The sequence below is a fragment of the Mastigoproctus giganteus genome, chromosome 5 (assembly GCF_048544385.1).
Source record: "Mastigoproctus giganteus isolate SK-2022 chromosome 5, ASM4854438v1, whole genome shotgun sequence".
Classification (NCBI taxonomy): Eukaryota; Metazoa; Arthropoda; class Arachnida; order Uropygi; family Thelyphonidae; genus Mastigoproctus; species Mastigoproctus giganteus.
This window is the reverse complement of record NC_143579.1, coordinates 202,925,413-202,942,854: the sequence shown is the minus strand read 5'-3', so window position 1 is coordinate 202,942,854 and position 17,442 is coordinate 202,925,413. Positions and strand designations below refer to the sequence as shown.

The 17,442-nt window shown below is 36.5% G+C and overlaps 1 protein-coding gene across 1 annotated transcript in view; it reads right to left on the bottom strand.

Annotated features, from left to right (window-relative positions):
* The window catches only part of LOC150086017 (uncharacterized), a 210,007-nt gene that overhangs the window by 167,537 nt on the left and 25,028 nt on the right, over positions 1-17,442 (bottom strand). Inside the window, exon 3 of the mRNA XM_090374773.1 lies at positions 2,586-2,833. Within this exon, the coding sequence (XP_090230899.1) occupies positions 2,586-2,833 (248 nt within the window). The remainder of the gene's footprint in view (positions 1-2,585; positions 2,834-17,442) is intronic.

Below are 17,442 nucleotides of genomic sequence, written 5' to 3'. Positions count from 1 at the left end.
TTTACTCATGAATTGAGTGACCATATTTTCAGAGATGGAAACCAAGACAAGATGAATTCTAAAGATACCCTTATTTTTATTATTAGCCATATGATGCAAGGAAGCCTGAGGCTTATGCTGCACCAGCCAAAATAATTTCCCGAGTTACTCAGAGAGAGGGGGGGGGGAATCACCAAGAAAGAAGGATGATGATATCCAGCTCAGGACCCTGGGTTTGCCAAGCCCATTCTCACCAGATGTGAGCCCCTACCCTGAAGAATAAAAATTGGAAATTTTACAGAACTGAACTTAAAAAAGCAAACCAATTAATTTTTATCTGCCTGGCTTTCTAGGGCACCCTAATATTCACTAATATTACTTCATAAAACAGTACACAAACAGATATGCAATTTTTTGTTTTTGCTCTGAGTAATATTACCAATAAATTAACTGCAGGTACACAAAATCAAAATACATTTTATAAAGGAGTCAGTAAGTCAAAGGGAAAAAAAGGAGCAAGCAGTAAACTGTCTCAGTAAAGCACTTATTTTAAAACATATTTACGAAAAACATTTATACACATCTCACTGCATTTATCAAATTCTGAAACTTGCAGCTTAAAAGACATTAGCTGTTTTTGTGGCCAGCAATATCACTTTCAACCTCTGAGCCAGTAGAAAAATGCCACTAAACTGATGCTTAAATAGGCATTTTTCAAAATCATGAAGATATAGTAAACAATGGATCATACTATATACTTCATGATTTTGAAAAATGCCGAAAAAGAACACCATGATAATTCCAGTTACCATCACTTCACCTGCTGATAGCATAGCTTTAAACTTCTTTGTTGGGGGCAAACCAGGTGGCTTCCATTGCACTGGTGCATATTTGGATTCTGATTGAAAGTGGTGTGCCCATGAGTCCATTTTTGACAAGGCAGAGGGCTGAAAATTCAACTATATTTTTCACTAGATTTTTTTTTTTTGTTTATAAGATATTTTTGGTTTATAAAAAAATTTATGGAACTTCAGAAATAATTTGCAATCAGTTGCTACTGCAGAATCATTATCAGTACAGAGACTTCCACTCGATTTCATTTTTCTGTCCTATTTATTTATAAGAAATATTGTGAAGGAACTTTAAATGAATGGTACTGGCAACAGTGTCAAGACTTGAGTATTGATCTGCATAACATTTTTTTAAAAATCAGAACCTATTTTTCTTAGCACTGTTCAGAAAAGTGAGTATGAAAAATGTGTGAGAAAAACTAGCAACATTTTATTTTAATTCTTCGGTGGAATACTGTTCAGTATAAAAGAGCAGATGGATTTTGAAGAACTTACAATCAGGTTAACAGGGAAGCTTGGAAATGCATCCAGGTGCAAGTTTCAAGGACATAAAAACAGAAATATTACTGGAACATTTTCGTGTAGTAAGGGTGGCATTTTCCTATTTACATTCCAGGCACTTAAGGCTTGACACAGTTCTGTCAGCATTGGCAAAGTTGTTTATGTTTTCTTCATTTTTTAAGTAAGATTTTATGTCAACCAGAACATCACATTCAACACTTAAAAATGCCATGCATACTCTGCACTGATCTTCAATTCAAAGTGATCTTCTTTGATTAATGTCCATTCCTTTGAATATTCTTCCTTATAAACTCATTTATGCATAGGCATTTTACTGAATGGACAAATAAATATATTAAAATTTTATGCTCCATTTTTATCAATAATTATAAAATGCTTCTGCTTACCATGATTGTTTCAGGCATAAAAACAGCACAACATGATGTCAATAAGTAGTACATGAAGAAGAGAAATGTACAGTTTGTATTGATGCTTTATTACACATTCCTTGTGCATTGAAAATGTTAGAGGTAAAATGTACAAGTGCTGCTATTTATTACAGTAATCTTCATCAACCATGCTAAATTAACAAAATGATATATTATTAATTTAGCCACCCGTATTCAGGAAATAGCTTTGCATGAAAAAATGGGATAAAACAGTGATCCCAAAATGTTTTTGGGGACACTAGGGCATTACATCCAAATCAGTAGAATACAGCACTTATTTGATTAAAATAATCTTCATTCTTGCAGGAAAAATACTGCCAGTTTTCAACAATATCTTAAACATTTTTTTTTTGAAACAACTGCACTTCTGAATCTTAAAATAGCCATTGTTTTCTTATATGCATAACATAATATTACACAGATATTTATATCAGCATAACAAAAAAATACTTAAAAATATAAGTACACCCATATATTCAATAGATTTATAATTTAAAAAATACAAAATATTATAAATAATTACCATGTTTAAAGAAAATAAGAAAATAAAAAAGCATACAGATATTTAAATTTTTTTAAAAATTAACTTATCAAATAATTTACTGAACCTATTCAAAGTAAACTCAACCTGGTTTCTAGACAGCAAAATTAAAGAAGAAAGAAAATTGTAAATGAACAAAACTGAACATCGGAAAGGTTGCAATCAGCAAGAGAAACCTGTATCAAAATAAAAGTTCACATAACAGTGCAATTCTATATAAATATTTCTTAAGTTCTTACTTTATTTCTTAAAGTTATTTCTTACAGGCTTGGCAAGTGCAAGTAATCTTCGAATGTTAACTTTCTGACTTTCAGGAGTCGCAACTTTTCGCAGTTCTGAGAGCTGCCTAAGAGTAAAAGGGAACACTAGAACCAATCCCAGTTCAACCAGTGAAGTGAATGGACTCAAACAAATCAGTATGAAATAAGTTATATGTTCTTCATTATTAACACAATCAGGAAGACATAAATACAGTACCCATACAGCTTTGGTAATGCAAAAAACTGCAGAACCTATAATGAAAAAAATATTGTTCAAGAACACCTTTTAATTTATAGGCAAAAATAATATAATAACATACACTGTAATGCACTCACAAATACACAATATTTCTAAATTAAAATTCAATTTGAAAGCTTAACTTTTATTTGGCAAAAATCATCAGGACAAGACTGCTTTCAGATGGGATGTGTGCCACATCATCCACAGTATAGCTTGATCCACACTTGTTACTGCACAACCAATTCTGTCATACAGTTCCTCCTAGGAGTGTGGCAGGGAAGGAACATCTAACTTGTCCTTGATGTAAGTACAGAATTAAAAATCAAGGGGCACAAAGTCAGGTAACCATGGTGACAAACCTCCATGTTGAAGAGTTCATCATCATCATCATGAAAAGATGCAACATTTTGGTGATAATGTAGCAAAATTCAGTCTTCTTGGAAGGAAATGTCTCCTATCTCAGTGTCTTTCTGCATTTAGGGTACCAAGAACAGTTCTAACATGTCTAGATATGAAAATCTTGTTGCTGTCAGTGCTGCAAAGAAGAATGGAATTTAAACCTTTTCAAGACTCACAGAACAAAAGATGTTCACTTTAGGAAAGTCACAGGCACATGTTCTGCTCTACATATCTGCAAGTTATGTTAATTCACCTTACCACTTAAGTGAAATGTTGCTTCATTACTAAATACAAATGTCCCAGGAAAGTCTTCATCATCATCAATACAGGGTAACAACTCTTCATAAAGGTCGTACCTATTTGTCTGTCACCCTCTGATAAAGCCTGATAAAGTTTAATCCTATACAGCTTCACTTTATGCCACTTCTTCAGCACTTGTGAACTGTGATTCTAAGAATTTGAAACTCCGGGCTAGTTTGAAACTTCCTGTGAATAAGGTTTCGTGTACCACTTCCAAAATGTTATCTCTGATCTTAGCCAGGATTGCAGTGAAAAACACACCCAGTGTTTGTGAACTATATTTGCACAGGGATAGAGAGTTAGTATTAGTAGGGGCAAATGATGCAAGAAAGCAAGCTTATAACAGCATCAGCCAAAAAAAAAAAAACATACCCATATTCATTTGCTCCAATAGTTTGTCCAGTTCTTCCTTGAATTTATTTAAGCTATCAACTTCTACAACAACAGATGTAAATCTGTGGTTGTTCCAACAATCAACCACCCACTAGCTAAAGGAAAACTTCTGCACATTATCCTTCCTCAGTTTGAATTTGTGTCCCCTTATGTGTGTGTGTGGTCTGTGCAAGAAGAAGAATTCCATCAACATTCAGCTTGCTCAATCCATTCAAAGCTTTAACACCTCAGTTAGATCACCTTACAGGTGCCTAGTCTCTAGATGCTGCAATTTGTAGAACTGAAGCCTTTCTTGGTAAGAGCACCCCTTTGTTCCCCTCACAAATCTTGTTGCCCTTATCTGAATTTGTTTCAACAGCTCCACATCCTTCCTAAAATGAGGCTTCCAGACCTGCAGTACTCTAGCTGTAGACTGACATTGCCTTATACAAAGGGATAATTACCTCCTTATCCCTGGTAGCAAAATTCTTGTATATCATTGACAAAGCCCCAACTCAGAAAACTTCATATCTGACTGCACAATTATTCCAGATCTTTTTCATTTTTCGCTATCCTGAGTGTTCACTAATATTACTTCATAAAACAGTGTACAAACAGAAATGCAATTTTTTTTTTTTTTTTGCTCTGAGTAATATTACCAATAAATTAACTGTAGGAACACAAAATCAAAATACAATTTAAAAAGGTGTCAGTAAGTCAAAGGGAAAAAAAGGAGCAAGCAGGAAACTGCCTCAGTATAGCACTAATTTTAAAATATATTTACCAAAAACATTTATACACGTCTCACTGCTATCATCAAATTCTGAAACCAGTAGCTTAAAAGACATTAGCTGCTTTTGCGGCCAGTAACACCAATCATTTTCAACCTCTGAGCCATTAGAAAAATGATGCCACTAAACTGTTGCTCAAATAGGGCTGTTATGATGGTTGTTATTGTTATTTGGAGCATTAGCAACTAAGGCCATATTGCTCCGGGGATATGCGGTGGTCATTTCCTGACCTTTCTGCATCCTCCATATTTGGTGGTCACGGGCTCGAACCCTGGTCTGATCAAGAAGCGTGTGCTACGCACTGTTGCTCCTGCCCACCTGGCTACGGATGCGCCACTTAAATAGGGCAAATAAATGGAAATCACTGAGGGGGAAAGTAGTAGGAAAGATGATCAACCAAAATCCTAAATGGTCTGTACAGCCTGGGCCTTTTCTGTAGTACCACACAGTTGGTGCGGCATTGTATTATATGCAGTACTTTGCATTTTTCAATGTTAAACAATTGCCATTACTTAGCCCATCTACCTAACTTTTCTAGATCCTGTTGCAGTAGCCCTTGGTCATTTCTGTCATTAACCATAACCTTTGTATCATCTGCAAGCTTAGACAATAAACCAGATATGCCTTCATCAGTATCATTAATAAATACAGAAAACAATAATGGGCCCAACACCAAACAGTGGTGGGCTCCACTAATAACATTAGTCCACAAAGAGCAATGGACATTGCTCTTTGTGGACTAATTGATCCACTGATTACCACCCTCTGTCTTCTCTCACTCAACCATCCATAGCAGCAACTTGCCCTTAATGTCACACTGCTCCAATTTGTACAGCAGTCTTTTATGTGCAACAGTATCAAAAGCTTTCCTGGAATCCTAGTATATGATAAAATTATTTTTTTGCATCCAATTCTTTGTAACCACATCATAGTATCCAATCAAATTGGTCAGACAATATTTCTCCTTAATAAAAACCATGTCTGAGGTATAACTGCAGCATGTCTAGATGGTCCTCCATTACTTCTTCAACCAGTGACTCCATTATTTTCCTTGGAACAGAAGTTAAACTAATAGGTTTGCAATTACTCGTATCACCCTTTGATTCCCCCCTTTGTGAACTGGGATACATTTGCTCATCTTCAGTCCACAGGGTCCTCTCCTAAATCCAAAGATGCTCTCCTAATTATGGCTAATGCTTTGCTTACTTCATTTGCTGCCTCACTTAATATAATTGGATAGATCCCATCTAATTAGTGCCATGATGAGCAATGAGTTGTGCCATGATACAGCTTTCTAACTTATCACAAAGATGTATCAAAGAATTCATAGGGTGATTAAGCCAATTCTGTAATGACATTCTCCTCAAACTTAGGTACTTATAGGCCTGATTTTGTAGTGTCTGCAACACAACTACCATGACGTAAGTTTGTTCAAGTATTGTAACACACTGACATTCTATCATTTCACAACTTAAGTTCAGAAAGTACAAACAGGCTGTAATGACCAATGACAAATGACTTGACTGATATAACACAACAAACTTTCCTGATACTCTTGTGAAATTTTCATAGTTACAAATGATGCCATACTTCATAAACTGGGGGGGGGGGGCACAAATTCATAATAAGGGTTGGGGTCGAGTTATAGCCTGTAGGAAGTTTTCTTTTAACTATAAAGTTGTTAATTACTGGAATAAGATGCCTACATGAATAGATGAAGCCTAGAGCCCGGGAAATTCAAGTCAGCCAAATCAGCATCTACACGAAGAGTGAAACACAGTTTTTTTTTTTTGTTGGTGCAGTGTAAGCCAGGCATAGACTGATACTAATACTCTCTCTCGGCTTTTGCAGGTTAGGCCTAGGCTAATGCTCTCTAAGATTTGCACTGAAATCCATATTGGTGGCTAATAATATCTCTGGTGCCCTCATGAGTGCCAGTTAGAATACAAGGTGTTCAAAAAGTCACTACACATCTGCATGACAGCAATGTGCAAAATGATATGAGTGATATGAGTCACCTTGCACCATCATGTCATGCACTAAGTGGCATATATCAAGGTCAGTTGACTGCAAAACAGTTATTGTGGAGTGCATTAATAATGGTTTTGTCATTGCAAGAGTGTATTTTTTTTGTTTGGGTATATTTTCAACAAGTGTAGCAAGCATACACAAAGCATCTGAGAAAACTTATTTAAGAAATTTCGAAATACACCAGTACCACACCAGCATGCTGTGCGGGCATTAACAGACAAATTTCATGAGCCAGATGCTTTAAATAATGCAAAGCATAGGGGAAGACAACCAAAAGTGACAGAATGGGAACCTCTGGACATTTCAGATTTAATGCTGAAAAGTCCTTCAAAATCAATGCAGAAGTTGTCATGACAGCAAAATATCAATCTTGCAACTGCACATTTAGCAGGAAGAAGCAATGCCTTTTCCCAAACAAAATCACAATTGTCCAAGAATTAAAAGCAGCAGATCACCAAAAACGAGTACATTACTGCCACTGGTTTCAACAGTTTATCACTTAAATTACTGATGGCATTCCAGATCTTGTATTCTTCACTAATGCAGCATGGTTCCATTTGTCAGGGTATGGACATTATGGACATTCTAAATCCACATAGTCTATATCAAACACTTCTCCATCAACAGAAAGTTGGTGTTTCAGTTGCTATATCCAGAAGAAGAAGAATCATTAGGCCTATCTTCTTCGATGAAACAATACCCTCTGAACAATAACTGTTCCAATATTCTCTACCAATTCATCAATGAACTGAATAAGAACAAAATTGAGAATTAATAGTTCCAAAAGATTCTGCCACTGCCCATACTGCTATACAATTTATTACACTCCTACACAAAATTTTTGCTGATCGAATAATCTCAAAAAAAATCTGTACCCCCCCCCCAGTTTGCAAAACTTAAAAACTCACAATCACTTCAAGAACTCCAAACTGCTTACATCAGAGCCATCGCACAAGAACTGAAGGTTTTGAATATAAAATTAACATGTTCAGGCCTGTTTGGATGTCCATGGAGGTCAATTTCAACATCTATTGTAATGGACTACTATTTAAAAAAATAGGGCAATAACAAACAATTCGTAATAATAACATTAAAAACTTACTTTCCTTTGAAATAGGTGTACAGTGACTTTCCAGACACCCTGTACAATGCCCTATCGATAATATCCAGACACTTGCTTATCAACAAATAACCTTTATTTACAGGAAAACTAACTGAAACCTTTAATCTTTATAAGAGGCTCTAGTCTCTACGGAACACTATCAATCAGTTTTTTATAACTGTCCACTGATATGTGTTCTACCATTTAGCCTTAAAAGCTGAGAACCAGTTTCACTCTGCTTTTTGGGCAATCTCTCCTCATATGCACCTGACGATCCAATTCTTCCTAGACATTCTCTATTAGACTGAGTCCAACTTTTCAGTGCACATGTTCTCAAACCAGTCCATCACAACATGAGCAGCATGATACAAAGCATTGTCCTGCTGATAGGTATGGACCTTCCTCAACATGCTACCACAATGTAGGAAACACATTGTTGTTCAGAACATCTAAATAGACCTCAGCATTCATGGTTTTGTCCAAAGCAAACAATGTTCCAGGGCCAAACCATGAAAAACAGTCCTAAACTATCACACTACCTCCAGGATGATAGTCTGGCAGGTAGCTTTCTCTGAGCATCTGCCACACCCAGGAATGACCATCAAGAGGAATGACCATCAGACTGGCAGCAGATCATGTACCACCGCTCCAAAGCACAGTTTTCCAGTGGACTGTTGCTAAAACCTGGTTTCCGCAATAGTCCACTTCCATTTGCAGATCACATCACTTCACCAATCACTGAGACCTTCAGTGATTGGTGAAATGTCAAAAACAGACCATATGCTTATGTGACAACTAATTATCATTCAATACTGGAAATCTGTTAACTCTGTCAATCATGGCATTGTGCATTCACAATCATACTGTCTCTTTGAAGGCCTGTGAGCATATTTATAGTTGTGTCTGATGTGTGGTGCTTGGATAGGATATGATCAACAAATGGGTATCCAGATATTAGCAGTATGACATTGTAGTTTTCTAACATTAAAAGGTGTCCAAATACTGCTAAGAGCAAGGCATATATAAATATATGGTATGTCGATACAGAGGGTTATCCATAATTAAATACTCATTTTAAATATTTAATTACTCCATTGTTAATGTAAATAAAACACCCAATTTATTTTGATTTCAAAGACAATGTATTGTTATTTTAAAACTGAACATCAAATTACTATACTTCTACATTTATCATTTTTTAATCATCCTACAGTTTTTCTGAATGCCTAAGAAGCTTCTTTTGCCAAGTTGGAATGGCAGAGAGAAAGAGAGAGAGACAGATGGCCTTAATGCATCAAATTAGCAGGTTTATTATGTTTTTGATACATAAGTGCAATATAAAAATCACAAATGATAAAATCAGGACTCCTGTTTGGGCGCACCCCATCAGTCCTTGCAGTTTTATCCAACTATATAAAAAGATCCATCTACATAAAAAGGGACAACATCATCTTACATAAAAATCTTTTCACCTGGGTTAAAAATAAAAATCTTTTCACCTGTGCTGAATTTGTTCATCAGATTTTAAATCTCACCATCTATTCTGATCGCATTATGGTTTGACAAAGTCTTTATTACTGTCAACCCAGAAAATATGAAAATGTAATTCTTTACAATGACAACAACTTTATCTAGTTTCTAAAGATAATGTTCAGAAGCATTTCAATTTCTCTTATAGCTATCAAGCTTACTAATGCATTTACACTCATTCAGCATTCAACTGTAAAGAGGGTCAAAAATTGCTCACTTTTAGATTTAACTATTTTACTAATACCTAGTTTTTGAAAATAACATCACAACAAAAATATTTGAACAACCAGTTTTATTTCCTAAATCCCCTCTCCCACTAGGATTGTTGTTGGTTAACTTTTAACCTCTCTGGCAACCTTAAGAAGACTAATTCACTTCAGGACCTGTAGCATCTTTGGGTTTTAGATTAAAAATTAATCTCATTCCCATATTTTTTCCCCACTTGGGGTGTTTGGCAGAGATGGAGAGAAAAGAAAACTGAACATCCTGCTGTATTTTAGTATTTTGGCAAGTACCAGTATGTACTGTGCTTTATTTTCTTCATATAATTTTAGCCATTAAAATTTTGTTTAAAGGCAATGTATTATTGAATTACTTTTTAAATAATTCAATATTCAAGTTTTAATGCAACTTTATGCAATTAAATTTATTTTTGCAAGCATTGTTCAAAATTGTAATAAATGTTTCTTCTTTTTACTTGTCATTTTAAAATCAACTTGATAACAGAATCCCAAAGTGGGTTCAGAAATATTATCCATAAATAAGTAATAGTTTAGTATATTGAATGCAAGATTTCAATAAACTAATTGTTGACTTGACAACATGGAGTTAAGTGTTATTCATTTAATTTAATCTAATTTTAATTAATTGACTATGTAAGTCAAATTTTTTTAAAATACAATTCTCAAGGAAACACATAATAGCTGAGGGCTATTTCCATGGCTAAAATGTAATTAATATGAAAAAGAACGTCTTATCATAAAGCTCCACTCCAAACATTTAGCAAATCTCAGTCAAGCTGTCAGAAAAAATATATATATATTCTCACAGAAACCTGGTTAAATTATAATGTACAATAACTATTTTATTATTAAAAATTAGTTCAGGGCAAAAGCCTGAAACTACAAAACATTATTGTACATAATAGGCATAGCCACTTTCTGAACATAGCTTTGTGCAAACTGGGGTTATTAAATAGTGCATCATTCTCTTATTGTGGAAGCACTTTATTGTGAATTGACTTGCCGCCACACTACTCTAAACAAAGTACTGCCCCAGTGAAGAAGTATATTGCTTTTTATTTAAAGTGCACGCCACTACCCAGACCCAGGTTTTAATTCCAGAATAAAAAGAAATCCCAATTTTTGGGAGAAGAAGGAAAAAAAAACAGCCTCTAACAGGCACTACACAAGAGCAAAAAGTTGGTGGAAAGGAAAGTGAGATAAACATGAAGCATGAAACACATAAGTGGAAAACAGAAAAGAGACCATTATAAACAATTAAACTCTTCACCTCAACTTAGTTCAGAGTCTGATCAGAGTTATTGACTAGTCCCTGCAAACCTAATTTCAATCTTTTTTCTAGAATCTCATTTTGGTCAAGTAGGCATTGTGAAGGCCTGAACAACCCAGTGATGAAATATCCACAATATGTGAGATGCAAGATGTCAGTAAGTGAAGTAGACATAAGTTCAGGGCAAAGGACCCAAGCTATAAAAAGTCATAATAAAAAAAATAAAAAAAAGGCCATGTCAGGCATGGCCTTTTTTTTGTACACAGCTTTGGGCAAAATGGATTTGTTACTCAATACATCAATCTCATATGGTGGAGACACTTATACTATGCAATTCCAGGGCAATTTGTGGCAAAGTGCCTCCTCAATATGACATTGATTCAACAAGTAGTAAACCCAGTTTGCTCAAAGCTATGTACAGAAAGAGGCTATACTCAACTTGCGCAATAAAATTTCTTATTTAACATGAAACAAATTTTCATTTTTACCTGAACAAATTAATAATAACAGTATAAACATCTTCTTCTTTGTTTGTTTAAATGGTAGATGAAATGGATGGTCTAGAAGCAGAAGGCTTACATCCTCTATTCTGTCTATGCAAAAAATGAATATTATTGTTTTAAATGTGTTTACAAACACCAAATCAGCCACCGAACGAGTAAACTTGAATTCAGTTATATTGTCAATGAAGTAGGCATTTCCACCACCTGGAATATAATAAAAGTAGCTAATTTTATCAATTTACAGAATATGACATGTATAGCAGAAAATATCATAGTACAAAGTCAGCACGTGAAAAACAAATTTTGTCTTGGTATGACATATGACAATTTAGCTGTTCAGACTATTATAAACTGAAACAGCTTCAATTTACTTTGTGTAAGCCAAATTTGCACTACTGAAACAAATGCTCTTGCAAGTATCACAGTGGTTATAATCACCATCTTTCCATACCATGTAAAAAAGGGCCCGGGTTCAAATTTTGTAAGCAGGCAAACCAAAGAAATGTGAACAGCTGGTCTTCATGGTATAGAATCAAAGAATCAAGACAATGTGTGTTGTCTTGATTCTGTACTATGATATCCTTAGCATGTGCCTACCTCAAACCTTTTTAGTTATGGGATCCTTTTGCAAACCCAAATTTTGTACAAAATTCCCAATATTTCTTAAAAAAAAAAAAAAAAAATACTGTATGTGTATATATGCAGGTCAACGGTCACTAATCTGGCAGCGTTAGGACCTGTGGGGTGCCGGATTAATGAGTTTGCCGAATCACGGTGGTTATTTTAGCACATACAGTTTACCCAACAGTTAACCAACACCTCATCCTACCTTTTAACACATTGACTGCCAAGCTAGTTTAAGAAAACAATTCCCCAGGGACCAAAAAAATATTTAGCAGATAATTTGATTAGTAATTCTAAAATAAATATTGTAATGTCAGTGTTGTCGTTTTAATATTAAAAAAAAAAAGTCATTTTTTATGTTGCATATATGTGGCCGATGTGGCCCAGTCGTTTACTTTATTTCTTGAGAAGCCATGTGGCCCACATGGCTATTATGGCGGTCGTTTATATGAAGGTCGTTTGTGATTAGTTAATTGCACACGCGGCGAGCACTGCAATAAAACTAATTGCTAAAAAATGAACTCTCAAACGTCACAATAAGTTTGTCAGTATTATTAGAGATTTTGTGAAAACAAGTTCATTAACGTGCTGTAGTATCCATCATAATGTGTCATGTTTTTCCACAAGTTTGTATAAGTGTGTTATAAAAAAAAAATCTAAAAAGGAATGGCTAAAAGAAAATTACTAAAATAAGAGGAACTGAGAGAAATTGCTGGAATTTACAATTAAGCAGAGTTAAACTTTTCACAGACACACTTCTGTCGAGTTTTTTCAGAAGTTCAACTTTATCTGTTATGGACAATGTACGCCGTTTGCACTTTACACCACGAGAGGCACTTCCTTTATGCACTGGAACCATGGCTGGGGCTAAATGTGAGCAGATTATAATAATAAATGCAGAAAAACAAGTGGAAATGGCTTGTCAGTGGTTACGAGTTCACGCCAACAGCTGATGCTGCAACCAACACCACCAAAACAGTAGCAGCAGGTCGGTGCGCTGACCCGGGAAATTTGAAATTACGTTCGTGGAAATTATGTCCAGATTACCAGTGGCCGGATTAGTGATGGTCGACCTGTATTATATATATATTTATATATATAGCCCTTCCCTTGAAAACTTCAATGATAGCAAGCAAAATAAACCACGGCCCCGAGTCTCGGCGTCCCTTGAATGGGGCAGGGGTGCTAAGAATCTCCGAGCTTGCGTCGAAGAATTTTCTGAAACTAGCTACATGGAACGTTAGAAGCCTACTACAACCAGGAAAACTAGCCAATGCTTTACAAGAAATGGAACGCATTAACATCAACATACTTGGGTTAAGTGAAACCAAATGGCCTGGAACAAAGAAGTTTATATCAAACGACCACCACGTCTTCTGTTCCGGAGGAGAAGAGAACACCAAGCAGACGTACGGCGTCGCTTTCGTTGTCCACAAACAACTGGCCAACAAAGTCACCAGTTTCACCCCAATATCGGAACGAATCGCACTACTACAGCTAGCAGGCTTTTTTTTTTTTTTTTTTTTGGTTTTTTTTTAGGAGCATTAGCAACTAAGGCCATATTGCTCCGGGATATGCGGTGGTCATTCCCTGACCTTTCCGCATCATCCGTATTTGGTGGTGACGGGCTCGAACCCCGGTCTAATCAAGAAGCGTGTGCTACGCACTGCTGCTCCTTCCCACCTGGCTACGGAGGCCAGCTAGCAGGCAACAAGATCAACCTGAATGTGCTCCAGGTCTACGCACCAACAGCGGACAAAGACGATCAAGAAATTGAATTGTTCTACGACAAGCTAAGCAACACTTTAAAGTCGCTGAAGAAGCACGACATGACGGTCATCCTCGGTGACTTTAATGCCAAAATCGGTCAAGGAAAGCTACAAAACATAGTCGGAGAACATGGCTTGGGGACACGGAATGAACGAGGCGACAGACTCGTCCAGTTCTGCCAAGAAGAAAAATTTAGCATTGCCAACACTTGGTTCAAACTACCACCTCGACGACTATACACCTGGACCTCACCACAAGACTCTGACAACAATATCGTCAGGAATCAAATTGACTACATCTTAATCAACATCAGATATAAGTCAAGTGTCCTCAATGCAAAAACTTACCCCGGAGCTGACATATCATCAGACCATAACCCAGTAACAGCAACACTACGTCTCAAATTACGAGCAGTCAAACGCACAAGCACAACAAAAAGAATCGACCTGGAGAAACTGAAGAACACCGCCAACAGACGACAAGTACAGCTTCATCTCAACACTACAATCCGATCGATCGAAGCAGTAACAACAGACGTGCAAGCATTCGGGCGTTCACTCAAACAGTGCATCAATGAAACAGCAGAAACCCTGCTAGGACATCAGGCGTCGAAAAAGAAACAACGGTGGATGACCCAGCACATACTAGACCTAATGGATGAACGGAGAATATTCAAAAACAACAACAACCGGGAAAAATACAAAGAAATACAACAAAAGATCAAACAGGAAATCCGGAAGGCGAAGGAAAAATGGATGGAAGATCAGTGTGCAGAAATCGAAGACCTAATCAAGAAAAATGACAACTATAACCTGCACAAGAAGCTTAAAGAAGCTGGAAACATCTACAAACCGGCTCCTATCCCAAGTTTATATACGGACAACAATCAACCTATACTAAGCAAACAAGCCAAACTCGACACCTGGAAGAGCTATATATACAATCTGTTCGGCACCAACAGAAAACCGGCAGAAACGCAACAACAAACACAGGAAGACAATCTCCACATATTAACATCTGAAGTGGAACATGCCATCCGAATAACAAAGCCAGGCAAGGCCTGTGGACCTGATCAGATTCATGTGGAACTGCTGAAACAACTAGACTACAGCAACATCCAACAACTAACGAAATGGTTCAATCAAATCTACAACAACAACGACATTCCATCCGAATGGCTCCAATCCATCTTTGTGGCCCTACCAAAAAAGGCTACCAGCCGGAAATGCGAAGACTTCAGGCTGATCAGTCTAATGAGCCAGGTGCTAAAAGTCTTCCTCAAGGTGATTCAGCAAAGGATAAGATGTAAGTGCGAAAGTGCACTAGGAAACACACAGTTCGGATTCTGCAGGGGACTAGGCACCAGAGAAGCAATTTTCTGTTTACAAATATTGCTACAAAGGTGCTATGAACATCAAAAAGACGTGTATATATGTTTTATTGACTACGAGAAAGCCTTCGATTCAGTAGACCACGACCGCCTAATTGACCGACTGAGAAAACTTGGGCTTGAAAACAATGATATCAACTTTATTACAACTCTCTACTGGAATCAAACAGCCCGGCTTCGCTATGACAACGATCTGACAGACCCAATTCCAATAAAAAAAGGCGTCCGGCAAGGCTGTCCATTATCTCCCATTCTTTTTAACATCTATTCGGAAATGATCTTCGACCAAACACTGGCTGACAAGAACATCGGCATAAAAGTTAATGGACACTACATCAATAACTTAAGATATGCCGATGACACAGCACTAATAGCGGATTCAGAACAAGATTTACAGACCATCTTGAATGAAGTGGACATAGAAAGCCAAGCATGGGGGCTACGAATCAACAAAAAGAAAACAAAGGTGATGAAGGTCAGCAGGACTGCAAGCAAAATCACGATCAAACTAAACAACGAAAAATTAGAGCAAATACACCGCTTCAAGTATCTCGGAGTGCTCATTGATGACCAGCTGAACCATGAGGCCGAAATCAAAAGCAGAATTGAACAAGCCAGGCAGGCATTCACCAAATGGAGAACCCTCCTCACCGACAGAAGCTTGAACATCGTGCTCAAATTACGCACATTGAAATGCTACATCTGGCCAATACTGCTCTACGGTGTAGAAACCTGGACTCTAACATCAGCCACTACAAAAAAGCTCCAGGCCTTCGAAATGTGGCTCTACCGAAGAATGCTGAAAATTCCGTGGACAGCCAAGATAACCAACGCACAGGTCCTGCAGGACATGCACACGGAACGGGACCTGCTCAAAACCATCATCAGCAGGAAATGCAAATACCTAGGTCACATCGCTAGGAACCAACAAAAATATCACCTACTACCACTCATCCTGGAGGGAAAGATCGAAGGCAAGAAACGCCCAGGCAGACCGAAAATGGCATGGCTAGATAACATCAACACCTGGCTTCACATGACAACAGCACAAATTCTACACGTAGCGCTAGACAGAGAACAATATCAAAACGAAGTCGCAAACGCCATTCGGCAGCATTAAAGAAGAAGAAGATATATATAGCATACAGAACATATCAGAAACAGAGGCAAGAATATTGGTGTCTTTCTCATAATTTCGGTGGATGGCCTCTGATGAAGACACTGAAATTGTGGAAAACACTGCAATGTAGCCTTATTTTGGTCGCCTTTTCATTTCTTATTTTAATTTCTTGCCAACTATCTGTCTCTCTTCATATCTTACCTAGTCACCTCATCCTACTATATATCGCTACATTCCTTATCCATTTCGTTGAATTCACTTCTGGTGTATACCGTAGATTCAATAGGATTAAACAAAAATCTTCTTCACACTTTCTACATAATTAATATATATATATATATATATATATATATATATATATATATATATATATATATATATATATTAATGTGTGTGTGTGTGTGTGTGTATGTGTGTGTGTGTGTGTGTGTGTGTGTGTGTGTGTGTGTGTGTGTGTGTGTGTGTGTGTGTACTATCATTGATTTGTATTAAATATTAACATAAATTAAATTATAATAAAGGGAATAAATAAATAAATAATTAGGCGTTCATTAGAGGCAGCGACTTGCAATTCCTCCATATGAAGCTGAAATACCAATATTTTAAATTAAATAAAACATAAGCCAGTAGTATGGCAAAAACTATAGAGCGAAAATTAACATAAAAATAACCCAAATAAACAAACGAACGAAAAAAGAAATAGACATACTACTGGCTTATGTTTTATTTAATTTAAAATATTGGATATATATATATACACACACACAAACAAACACACACACACACACACACACACACACACACACACACACACACACACACTATGGCTGTAGGGTACATTTTGCTAATGCAGTGTCCCTGATCCATAATCAATGTTATCTTCTTTTTTGTACTGTTACTCTCCACTCTCTATGATTACTTAGCTTCTTTTATTATATTATATATATATATATATTACAACAGATCATATTAGCAAGATGTTCTGAGGATAGAAATGTTTCAAATGAGTGGACAACTAATGACAGGGAAGCAAGCTTAAATAACTTTAAGGGTAGTTAGGGTAGTCAGGGTAGTTAGCTAGAACACTAAGTCTTAATTGTTTATACAGTAATGTCAGAAGTGTCGTTAATAAAATGAGTGAATTTTAACTACTGGTTAGGACAAGTAACGCTGACA